The following is a 13,224-nucleotide window of genomic DNA, read 5'->3' as shown; positions in this document are numbered from 1 at the left end:
AAGGAAAGAAGGAAAGAATGAAGGAAGGAAGGCAGGAAGGAAGAGATATTCATACTGTGAGTTAAAGCCGGGAAAGAGACTAGCATAGGAAGCTCAAGAACAAGAGTGTTTGAAGTAGAAAAATCATGATATAAGAAACAGCTTATGTGACTGGGGCATAGTGGGGAAAAGGGAGACTAGTAAAAAGTGAAGCTAAGGACATTGTCGATGAAAAATCACTCAGAGCCTTGTCAGTTGTGAAGAGGAATGTGGATTTTAATCTGTTGCAATGGAAAGGCATTGAAACGCTTTAGGAATAAAAGTGGCATCATCTGATTTACTGAAACATGCAAACAAAAAACCCTTAATAGTCACAGTGGAGGATTAATCAAGGGGAATAAGAAAGCAAGTAGGAGGAACAATTAGGAAGCTGTTGCTGAGATCCATATGAGAAAATTTGTAGTCTGGACAAGGAAATGGAGATAAATTATTGGATATTTCTATGACTATTCCAAAAAGAGAGTTTCCTGATCAGCTAACATGGTTATTGTACATAGTCTGTTCAGTAGCTAGATCCCTATACAAAAAATAAATTCACTAGGCTCACATACTTGGTGATAATATCTATCACTGCTATAGGATTAATTCACTTCTACCTGATTTGTATTGAACAAGTGACTTTCTGATTGATTCTGTTAGCCTTCCCAGAGAGTGTTAATTCAAAGATGTGAATATTCTAATTATTCCAAAAGTGACATTACTTTTTGTAACTTTCTAAACTGGCATTTTGAAGTATACATAAGCTTTTGATGAGATGGTTAGAATGAACCAACTGTACTGAATCTGATCAACTCTCAGTAAACTATTACTAACTCCATACTGCATTGATTGCAAAAAAGTAAATGTCTTTTACTACATAGCAAATCATTTTAGCAATATGTATACAATATTATATGCTTTAGATCATTGGTAATAACAACAGAACATATGAAAAAATCTTATCATTAGATTGAAATTGATCTACTTTTCTGTAGCTTAGGCAATATTTGTATATTTTTAGACAATAGTGGAAATATGCCATTAAAGATAGCTCTATGTTAGTAGACAAAATACTAGACAATGAGTTAGAAGCACCAAATTCAAGTTTGGTATCTTTAACTTGCTGAATATGAGTGCTTGTATGTTCATTTAACCACTTAGGACTACAATTACTTCCTTTGTAAAAGGAAAATATTAAATATAATGAAGATTAATATTTCATTAAGCTCTAAAGTGCCATGTCTTGTATAACGTGAAATATGATCCATTAGTACAAGAAAGAAATAATAAAATGCCACAAGGTGAAGGGCAGAGATTTGGCCGTATCAGAATCCAGCTTAATTTTACATGAATGGGCTAGTCAGTTAGTCATCAACAATAGAATGGTCTTTTTTCCAAAAACACATTCATTTACCCATCCATCCAATCAGAATTATCATTCTCAAAAGAGTAAAATATATAAGAATAGCTATCACAAATATGTAGATGCATGAAATTCATTTGACCTTATAGGAATTAAAAACAAACAACATAAAAATCCATAGACAAGAAGCCCTGGAAAATTATTCATCAAATGTTAACTAAGGCACTACAACCCACTCTTTGATTAATGTCTAATTTATTTAATCAAAGTTAATCTAGTACCCAATGCACTGTAACAAGTTCATGAATTTACTAATTCTTTAAAAAATATATGTTGTGTTTCTAATATTATCATTAATGCATTCAACAAATATTGAGTATCTACTATATGCTAGGTGCTATGCTAAATAATGGCCATTATCCTCACTCTAGTGGAAAAGTCAAACAAATGAGGAGGATGATAGTGTGTCATAAATAATTTAAAGGAAATAATCATGGTGTTGTGAAAAGTGAGTAATATTGGGATTCCAGGCGTCATTTTATATGATATTTATATCCAAGAAACTGATTAACTAGATATATACTAATTTGATATAGTATTCCTATGCTTTCATGTTAATGATGAGATGAAATAGCTAAAATTATTCTGCCTTTTAAGCCATCATGTAACATGACTATCCAGATTAATGTAAATACAGAACTTTAAATATTATCTGTTAATTTGCTCTTAAGTAAACATTTATTAGTTGTCTCCTTTGGCCAGAGAATGAACCTCACGGGTCATTTAATTCAATTCCTTCAATAAACATATATTTTTTAAGGAAATACTAAGATATTTTTAAAAGTGGATTACTTTTCCAGAGATACCCAGTTAGTTAGTGGTGAAACAAGACAATGAATCCAGGTCTTCCTGAAATATAGAAAGTTTTGTTTTTTGATTATGTGTGGTTTTTAAAACAATTACTGCTATTCAAAGAATGACAGCTGAAAAGCATTTGTACTTAGCTTTCAAGAGATTCATTGAAAAACTGAGTTAATTAAAATTGTATGAACCTTCTCAGGATGCAAATATTTATGGGCAGAATCAATGATATTCCTTGTGAGACTTCTGAAAGTTTGTGATTTAAATCAGGAAAACAAGACGTGAAAAGAGACAGGTATAGTAATAACATATGGAAATAAATTCAACAATTCTTTATTTTCACTGAATTTAAATAGGCTTGTCTACTAAAGAGTAAAGAGAAAAGAGATTTTTTTCACTGTGTCATCATTTGAGAGGGTTGGAAGGTAGTGACTTATACTCTTCCAGTTAAGTAGAGAATTACAGGATAATTGATATGTCAATTGCCGTTGGAATTTAATTAAGGAGAAAACATTTGTGAGAAAGAAGAAGACGTTCTTGGCATGTAGTTTAGTCATTGAGAAAATTAAGAGATTAAAGTAGGGCTTTCAGAATAAATATCTGAGGGAGTTTTAGGGGAAAGTTAAGATTCAAGGAATGAAGATTTTGATCCTGGTTGATAGTAAATAAAAACCATTAATACGGATCTAATAGCATAAGTTTTAATTTTTAAAATTTCCATTAAATAAAAATACACACACACACTTTTCCTTTCCAGTCTTCCAATCCAAGTCCCCATGTAACTGGTCATGGGGAGGGTATGGAAAGATAGATGATAGAAAAAGAGATGTACCACATGCCCTAGCTGTCTTGCTCACTTGAATTTACTGTTAAGATATGGAAAATGTGCAAGAAGAAAATGATGGGTGGCATTATGTCTCTAGTAGCCATGTCTTTAGTTTCCCACCTTTATCTTTTTAGAACCCTTATTATGACTGAAGGAAACTCAACTTACTCTAGTCAACAACGCTTCCCAGCCAGAAGCTGGCCAGGGTTATGAGAGAATTCTAGAAGCAGCTGATTCTCCTGTTCCTCTGGTACCCAAGCGCCACTTTCTCTGCTCTTCTCTAGCTCTTTCCAAGGGTCTGGGTCTACTGTTGACATTTCTATGTTATTCCATTTCGATGTAGGGTCAAAGATACGGAGTCACATCCCAAAAGACCTTTCATTACTAAATTGTGCCTTTTCCCGGAAGGGAACAAAAGAGGGTCCCTCCAGCGCGATTCTAGTACCTAATCCGCAAAAGCCGCTGACTCTTCCAGTTCTTAGCTCTGAGGCTTCCTTCCCGCAACTCCCTCCAGTCGCGGTTTAGGCTCTGCATCAGTCACTCGCTGCTTTTTTTTTTTTTTTTTAAGGGTGAAGTGCTAAGCACCGCCTACCGTCATGAATAGCCTGTCACTCTGTCCCTCTGTGCGGTCGTGATTGGCGGGCAAGACAGCGTCGTTGACCCCGCCCCCGCTTCCCTTTGCCGCGCTAGCTGTCTCGGATTTTATCCAAAGGTGGAGAGTGGTATTCGGGCGGGCGGCGCTTGGAGCAGGTGAAGAAGTATCGGCGTTCCGGCTGTTACTTCTGTTCTTTCTCCAGTCGTGGGTCTGAGTCAGGAAAGGACAAGCATTCTTCCTTTTGCCGCTAGAGCTCCAGTGAACTGTTGCCCAGGACCTAGGCACTTCAGACATTTCATCTCACCCCTTATTCCAATTGCACTGTATAAATCATCTTCACATTGGTAACCCTGTGAATTTCCCTTCTGCTCAATGCTCAGAGAAGGGGTCAAACGGGAATTTCACGTGTTTGGAGGAGAGGGTCTCTGCAGACTGCAGGGAGCTGTCTAAGGTGCTGAAGCTTTCCAGGCGTTTGTCTCCATCACCACACGGAGTTAGATCGCACGTTTTCATTCTTGGATTTCTCCTTCCCCATGCCTTGGATAAGACTAATTTCAGGATCGTGAATATCTCTTCGGATCATGGCCCACGTGAGACATTTTCGGACATTAGTTTCGGGATTTTACTTCTGGGAAGCAGCACTGCTACTCAGGTGAGTCCACTTATATTTAACAGAACTCATTAAAGCCTGTGTACTAGGCTGCAACCACTTGTTATTGATGAAGCCAAGAATGCAATTCGAAATTGATTTGTTACAAGTATCCCTTTAATCGTATTGTTTTCTGTCTAAAACTCTCTACAGTCTATTTATTGAGACCACTGAAAACATGTAACTTTGCTCCATTTTCACGAATTAGTGCATTTTAGTACCAGCATCTTATATTATTTGCAGCTGAGAATTACCCTAGAAAAATTATTTCCAAAGCCTAGATTTTCTTTCTCAAATTGCTTTTAGAGTTTTCTTTTTCGAAGTGAATTATAAATTCTGGGTGTTACTTTCTTTTGAAAGTTACAAAACATTTAGTAATTAGAAATGGAACATTACTAACATTTTAAAAGGCAAAAAATCTAGAACATAAGCATTTACTGATCAGAGAAATTCTAAAGATTGTTTATATATTCAGAAGTTAAGTTAAATAAATAAAAAAAAATGCCTTGAAAGTACTATTGTCTAATGAGCTTAGTTCAGGTAATACATGGAGGCAAAATCATAAATAAATCATTAGATATGTTCTATGTCAAGAATAATCTTTTTGGAGAAAGTAATATTATAAGAAACCTATTGAAGAATAAAATTGTTCTATGACATGTCATTTCCTTATCATGTCCAGTCATATTTGGTAGGCTTTCTTTCTTTTTTTCTTTTTAATTAATTTAAAGAGAAGAAAGCCTAGGCAAAAGATCAGATAATTTAATCCTTATTCTTAATCAAACAATGTATAAGCAAGATTCTGCTCATACAGGTTTTTGAACCACCAATATAAATTTTATTTTACTATTACAATTACCTTAAGATTTCCATTTGTTATGGCTCACAATCTTTTCAAGAGGATTGGAATCAAATAATTAGAATAATTTATGTGTATATTGATCTCTATTTGAAGTATGTAAATATTGTTTTCTGGTTTGCTATGTCAATTTTTCATCTTTAGGCACCTTAGAAAAACACAGCGTATCTCATAAAAGCTACCCTTACAGAAAGTCATATTATTTTGATATACCTGTAGGAACAGGAACTAGTTGTGAAGGTTATTACATTTCTGAAATTATTGATTTTTTCTGGAGGGGTTGAACAATTATAAACCAGAATATTTTCAGTGAAAAATATTTTAATATGACTTAGTAAATTTTTGTAACTTTACAAAAATTGTCACAAATTTTACATGTAGTGATCAAAGCAAAGAGTGTAGAGCTTTTACAGTTACGAAAATTTCATAAAAAAAGATTACAAAATTCATGTTATAAGAGAATGATCATTTTACTATAATTATTTCTTAGTATCTTAGATGGTAATATGCATCTTTATTTTTTTAAAGAAATCAAGATAGCTTAGTTGATAGATACTTAGATTTAGGAAGTTTAACATCAGTAACTAAAACATTTCGGTCAATGAAGTCAAATTTGTATAATGGCAATTCATCATGATGTTTGTTATAATATGTTCTTAGACATAGAATATAATCTTCACCACTAGATCTTCTGATTTTTGTCTAGTTTCATTGAAATTCACAAAAATTTTATTTCAAATTGATGATGGTGATTATAAGAATTTATCTTCATTAATATTAAATAATTTTAGTTAAAAATACTTTTTATAAAGAATCCAAAAATGTAATCACTTAAAAAACACGTACCCAATATAGAAGTTTGTGAGATAGATATATTCTTCGTCAAGTTTTTCCTTCTTCTTTTGTAAACTGAATAAAATTTTTCTCTATCTTAGACTAGTCTTAAATGAGAGTAACTCATTGCTTAATGAAGAATTGTAATCATATGTAAAAAAATTAAATATTTTTATTTTTAATGATGACCCTTGAAAGACAATTTTCTATAGTAAAGAAAGTGAATCTCCCGCTCCTGGAAATATTTTGTAAAATAAACGTCTTTATGAAAACTATTCTTTATTCACTAAGTCTGTTTGTGATGTATCGACCAAAAAGGAAATATGTAAAGGAAAAGATAAATACAAAAAGTATTTAGTATTAATTCACAAATATATCTTTTTAATTTAAAAATATTATTTTCAGGGCAATTTGGAGGCAAGAACAACAATCAGAAACTCTAGATATTTAAAACTAAATAATTTACTAGTACAAGCTTTTTTTCATAGGTTTTAAAGATTTTAAAAATTTTTATTGAGATATAACATACACACAGGAATGTGCACAAATAAGATTCCATATAAAGTTTCACAAAGGTAACACACCCATGTAAAGAGACCATGGATCAAAAAGTAGAATTGTCAATATCACAGAACTACTCACCCCCCGCCCCCCTACACACACACTATGTTGTTTTCCAGGCACTACTTTGCCCAAAGATAATCACTATCCTGACTTATACAACAATAAATCGATTTTTCTTGCTTTTGAACTTTAAGTACTCATTTTAGTCTGCTTTATTTTTATGAATATTATGTTTATGTGATTTACCCATATTGTTGCATGTAGCAATAGCTTGTTTATTCTCATTGTTATATGGTATTCCACTATATGAAGACATCACAATTTATCCATTGTCCTGTTGAGGGATGTTTGGGTATTTTTTAGACTTTGGCTTGTGCTGCTATGAACATCCCTGAACATGTCTTTTTGTGAATACATGTGAATACGTGCGTTAGGAGATTATATGAATTGGGTCAAAGACTTTCTCTGGGAGAGGAATTGCTGGATCATGGGTGGGTACGAGTATGTTTAGCTTTAGTAGAGACTGCAAGTTTTCCAAAGGAGTTGTGCCTATGTACACTCCTATTAGCAATATATGAGAGTTCCTGTTGCTAGTACAAAATTTGATCAGTGCAATATTATCATAAACACTTCTAGCATTTTCTTAGACTATTATTGAGAGCCTGCAGATGATATTTTAGTTCTTTTATCTTGACATAATCTCTACTTTTAAGTAAGTGAGTTTTATTAAGGCAAAAGAGCAGAATAAAAACATTTACTACTGTGATACAATTAGAAGTATTCATTATCAGAATACGTCAGGGATAAGAAATGTAATTTTTAAAAGGGAATTATTAAACATAAGTGAGAAAATTGCATAAACAGACAGAAGGAATCTGATTTTCCAAGTAGTGAAGTTTTTAAAAGTTTCACACTTTGCTCAGATATTGCTGTTTTTTGTTTTGTTTTATTTTGTATTGTTTTGTTTTGTGAGGAAGATTGGCCCTGGGCTAACATCTGTGCCCATCTTCCTCTACTTTACATGGGACGCCGCCACAGCATGGCTTGACAAGCGGTGCGTCAGTCTGTTCCTGGGATCAGAACCTGTGAACCCCAGGCCGCTGAAGCAGAGTGCGCAAACTTACCTGCTGTGGCACTGGGCCTGCCCCCAGGTATGGCTGTTTTTTGAAACAATTCTCCCATGACTTTTGATTTCTAATTCTCATATTAATAAAAGGAAGAACAAAACACCAGTGTTCAGCTTTTGTTTGAAATACTGATAAGTGAGGATTATGAACAGCTTGCAGAACAAATTCCAAAAGCAGGAGAACAAAATATTTTGTTTAAATTGATTATTTTCATAACATACAATTTTATTTTTCATCTTTACAATTTGATAAGAACACAGACTTGCTACCTGAGTAAATTATGGTACACTGTGTCAAAAACTGAATGTGTGAATTCGAGACTTCATGATAATGACAAATAAAATGTTTTCTTGGTTTACTTCAAAGCCTAAGAAAAACATTTTGGCATAGAATTTCTGGGTTTTGCTTTTGGTATGTTTTGGAGGATGGGGAAAATCCTTTTTAATGTTGGCTCTATTTTCTTATGCAAGATATTGAAGAAAAATGTACTTCAAGGAGTAAACTTTTACTATCATGATGATTTCTTATATGCAGGTACAGTAGCAGAATTCTATATAGTTTTTTTTTAATTATGCTACACATAATATATGCTTCTTCCATTTGTATCTATAAATAATCATACATTTTCCCAAGTATAGAAGGATTATGGTCCAGGTCTCTAGCCAATGCCTCGGGTATTTTGTCCTGCAGATTCAGAAAACAGCTTGCAAAATATTTCCTCTTCTGTATAATTTTTCTCTCCCTTAACCACGCAACTATGTACTGAGGCAAGTCAGTCAACAAATATATGTTTAATGTATAATGTTGAGCAATTCAACAAGATTTCTTCACCAAATTCTGTACACAGCTTTTTGTGCTAGATATAATGTGGCTATGGATGATTGGGAAACTACCACCTTTCCCATTATGGAACTTAGAATCCAGCAGGGAAGGGAATACAAAGGGCCAAGTAACAAAAGAAAAACACAAACAGCAATGTTCTAGGGAATGTGAGATAAGGAAGCGATCCAGAAGGCTTGGTGCTTGTGCTGCATCTTGTAAGATGCTTGTTGGGCAGAAATGAGATATAAAGAAAATAGTCTAGGCAAAAGGAATGCTATGGGCATATAGTAAGCTTGGGGAATGATGATGGTCAAATTCAGTTGAAGGAATTCCAATTCGTGGTTTTAAATCATATTCTACTAGCAACAACAATTGACCTGGCTACAGTGATCAACCTGCAGAAATATGGAGTTACAGCTTCCTTTCACAATGAAATATTGACAAAATTTAGAAGCAAATAATTTAATTATTACTCGATAGTTGTCATTAGAGGAATAGTGTTATAAATTGGCTCAAAATATCTCTATAAATCCCTCTCTTTCAGAGGTAGAGTTTACCTTAAAATTACAATTAATCATAAGATTGCTAACATAATTAGTAAGAGTAAGAACTATGTAAACAAACAACAATGACATAACTACAAGAAGAAAAGGATAATCTGCTTGTTTTAGAATTTGGGGACCATGTTTGAACTTTTCATCAAAATCTGGTCTCTTTAAAGAAAGAAAACCAGGTAGCGGATTTAGATTGTTGGAAGAAAAGAGGAACTTGGTTTGGGGTGTTTTGAGTTTGAGAAGCTAGCAGTAGATCTTGGTATGCTATTATTTGGGAATGCAGAGACAATGCTTGAACTGTAGATTTTCCAGTCAAAGTGTTATGAAGGTGATCAGACTGTGTGCAAAGAAGAAAGAATAGAGAAAATATTTATATGCAATCAGGGTAAAAATTCCTCAAAATTCCTATTTGGAATGGGGTACAGAGAAGTATGCAGAGAACCCTGAGCTAAACTGTGGGACTGATCATAACCAAGTCACAAAGTCACAGATTTACCATAGTTTTATACTGTCGACCCCAAGGACCTGCTCTTATCAATAGCATATATGTTTCCATCACTTTTCTATAGATGCTTCCAATGCTCTGATTTCAACTAATCTCATAATCTAGTCCACAATCACAGATAACATATTTTACCTACTTAAGTTTTCTCAGGATATTTTTAGAGAATTATTTTGGAGAAGGTACATCTTTTACTTTTCCTTACTTCATGAAGCATATATAGCGGATCTCCCACCAAAGCTGTCTCTTATCCTTCTTCATATGATTATCATCATACTTGGGTTAACAATATTGTTGAAAATAAGTTCATGTTTAGATAAATGTCTGTGTGGAAACGTGGGTTGTTTTTCTTTCTCTGCGAGGAGAATGGTATAGCTGTAGCTTTGTCTTGCTTGAGGGGGTGGGCTGGGAGGAGAGACCTTCAGAGAACTGGTTCTGGAGTGAAGGCAGGAATACCAAGACAAGACCAACTGTTTAGCAACAAAGAGAAAGTGTGTGCATAGAATGAGCTGTTCAGCCACAGAAAACGAAGCTTTCTAGCAGCTGCGTGGCAACCACACACATTTTAAGGAAACAGAGTTTGAAATCCTCAGATGTTGTCAGAAGAGAAAACAATGGTAAAAAAGAAGCAGCTCCATGATAGTGCATTTCTGAAATTCTTTTGGGATTTCCATACTAGAGATGCTTTTTAGGAGAGAGTATTACCAGTACCTCTCAGACAGTTCAGTGCACAGAAGCAGCAACCTCTGTGGTACAATTAGGAATAGCATAAAATCTAAAGATTATTAATGTCCTCTGGAGATAGTTTATTGAATGGAATAACTTCCAATGCAAATGATTAAGAATTCTATATGAGTGTATACAAACATCTGCCACAAGCAATAAGGAATTATGGCTAGACTCAGATATTTCTGATACTATTATACAACCATTGCTGACATAGAGTGATTGGGCTTACATTAGAGGTAACTGGTCCACCCAACATTTTACCTAAATTTGAGGGTCTCTCAAAAATATCTCTAACAGGTGGTCATCCCATCAACTTTAAAATTTCCAGCAATAAGGAACTCTCTACCTCAAAAGAAAATATTTATCAAATGATTTTAATCAATAAAAACTAAAATGTCATTCTATTTTCTCCTAGCTAAACTGACCTCCGTTTTCCTATATGTACCCCAAAAATATTTGTCTCTGTATTTTTTGCTTATTTTTTATGCTTTGCTCTCCACTTAAAATGACCCTCCTGCTCGTGGAAAGTGTGGTTGTATTTGAGGCATGGTTTGAACTGATAATCTTTTCCATACAGTTGTTCTATGCATGAAACTTAGATGCTCCAGTTTCAGAGTGTCTGTAACATTCTGCCTGAATCTCTGTATAACTTTATGAAAATTTATGGGGAAATGACTACATTCCAGGCAGTGAGCAAAGTACTGGGCAAACACAACCTCAACTTTTAACAATATCCCATTGTAAAGGGGAGAACATGTGACATCACTTGCAAATGTGTATTTTAGATGTTCATGCAAGTCTTCTCTCTCTTTCTTAACTGTAAGTCCCACCATCATAGGATTGTTTCTGATCTTTGTTTTACCTCCCTAATATTTAATTCAATGTCATACATGGAATAGATGCTCAATAAACAATAAATGGGCACTGAGATGGTATCTGCCTGTCTGTCAAATCTGTCTATCTATCTATGAATTTAGATTTGACTTTATATAAATCGTGCTATTACTTGGAGCGAAAAGAGAGTCTTGTGTTCAAGAGCTCATAAAAGATAAAGGATCAAACAAATCTCCTCAGAAGATGTTACCTACTCTGAGAAGAGATTGTAAAACAGATATAAACTGGCAACATCTAGTAGAAAAGTGATGGGTTTGCTTCTCCTTAGCACCATGTGAAATTGAAATCTGTGTGTATAATGCGTTATTTCTCAAACTTTTGTCCCCATTATTGCCTCCTAAGGAGACTTTTAAAGATATTTTTAGACTTTTTTTCTAATTGACCCCATGAAATTGTAATACCCCAGTAAACTGTACATTTGCTCATGTATGGTATATATATCTTTGCTTTATACATAAAAAGAATAAAATTTTTCACCCCAAGATAAAACTTTTGCCTACCCCCATTGGGGTGGACGTCACTCCTGTTGAGAGTGCATGGTGTAATGGCTGCTACTTATTTCATGATGCTGCTTAGACTAGACTTGTATAGTTTTACCATTTGGGGTCATGACCTAGAAATAAAGCAATAAAGCAAGTATTTATTTGTTTTGGATTTTATTAGGGCTTTGCAGCTTTGTAAAATAAACAAATAGTGGGCATCATTTATCTATTGACACCCTTTAAGATAAGTGAATCCTAAAAGCATTAGAGAACCTTAACAACATCTTTTTCCATAAATACATATGGTTCCCAGAAGTCATCAGGCTTCCCATCAATAAATTTCAAATCACTACTGCCCCTACTAACATCATTATTAAAGGACTTTCATAATTTCATACAACTATCTTTTAAAAATAATGTTAGAGATTTTATCATTTAAAGTTTATTTTTCTATGATTTAGACTCTGTTGACTTTGTTTTTGATGTTCAATAAATGGAAAAGTTCACACTCCTTTTTAAAGTTAAATTTATAGTTGTGATGAAATAGGATCTCAACAGTTAGTACTGGTGTTAGCTCTGGATATTCTCCAATTCAGGGGGTAAAGAATATGTATAAAATGCTAAGATTAATGTTACTAATGAAAATAAAAACTGATTGACAGAAAATTGTAGTAACAAGTAAAATGCTACTAACACAAAAGAAAGTAGGAGTGATGATTAACGTGAGCAAATCATCAGAAAATAGTGTTTGCCTTGTTGTTATTTTGGTTCAGACTGGCCATTCAATACTGCAGGTGGGGACTTGGGAGAAGATAAGTGATTTGAACCTCAATGAAATGACCATTCAAATGCCCTCCATCAAATGATTGGGGGGAAACCGTGACTTCCATCTGTCTGGCTAATTTCTACTCAGCTCACTTCATCTTCTCTAATCTCTCCCACGTCTAGGTGAGGATGCCTCCTGCATGCTTCCAGGCACCCCATGCCTTTATTATTGCCCGCATCGCAGGGATGTGGTAATTGCCTGAGTACTGCCTCTAGCTCATACTGTGGAGTCCTTGAGGGACAGTAACATATTTCCAGTTCTATCTCTAGGGTTTAAGAGAGTCTAGCACACTGAAAAGGCTCACCAATTTCTGGAATGAAGCATTGTTTTTTTTCCAAAAGCAGACGGACAATTTCAAATAAGTAATTCTCTCTAGGCATAACTAAAAATACTGTGCTCTCTTTCTCCGCTTCCAGCATTCAGGAGGAAATTGAGTGAGGGATTTGGTGTCTCATTTTTTCTTTATTACTAATTTTATTTGTCTGTGGTAATATATGAAACCGCTTGCCTCTTATTTGTCTTTTCTTTCACAGAAAAATTTCTTAAAAAAATCTTCTACATTTTTCCATTTCCTCGCTACCCACCTCACTTGTTCCTATTTGGCATCTGCCCCACCTCTGTGAAATGAAGCAGTACTGTGCTCCCGTGTTGTGATAGCTTCTTCTCTTTCAAACATTGGGAAAATGAAAATAACACTTTATATAATAATGGCTGGAGTA

At 34.3% G+C, this 13,224-nt stretch overlaps 1 protein-coding gene across 2 annotated transcripts in view; it reads left to right on the top strand.

The window, feature by feature from the left end:
• The first annotated feature begins 4,229 nt into the window (after positions 1-4,229).
• The window catches only part of GLRA3 (glycine receptor alpha 3), a 178,997-nt gene continuing 170,002 nt past the window's right edge, over positions 4,230-13,224 (top strand). The window contains exon 1 of one of the 2 annotated variants that reach the window (XM_058549792.1): positions 4,230-4,315. In XM_058549792.1, the coding sequence (XP_058405775.1) occupies positions 4,245-4,315 (71 nt within the window). In that variant the 5' untranslated portion in view covers positions 4,230-4,244. The remainder of the gene's footprint in view (positions 4,316-13,224) is intronic. The other variant, XM_058549793.1, reaches the window with a different exon arrangement.

Source organism: Diceros bicornis, chromosome 11 (assembly GCF_020826845.1).
Source record: "Diceros bicornis minor isolate mBicDic1 chromosome 11, mDicBic1.mat.cur, whole genome shotgun sequence".
Taxonomy (NCBI): Eukaryota; Metazoa; Chordata; class Mammalia; order Perissodactyla; family Rhinocerotidae; genus Diceros; species Diceros bicornis.
The sequence above is the reverse complement of the archived record's forward strand: the minus strand, read 5'-3'. Positions and strand labels throughout refer to the sequence as shown.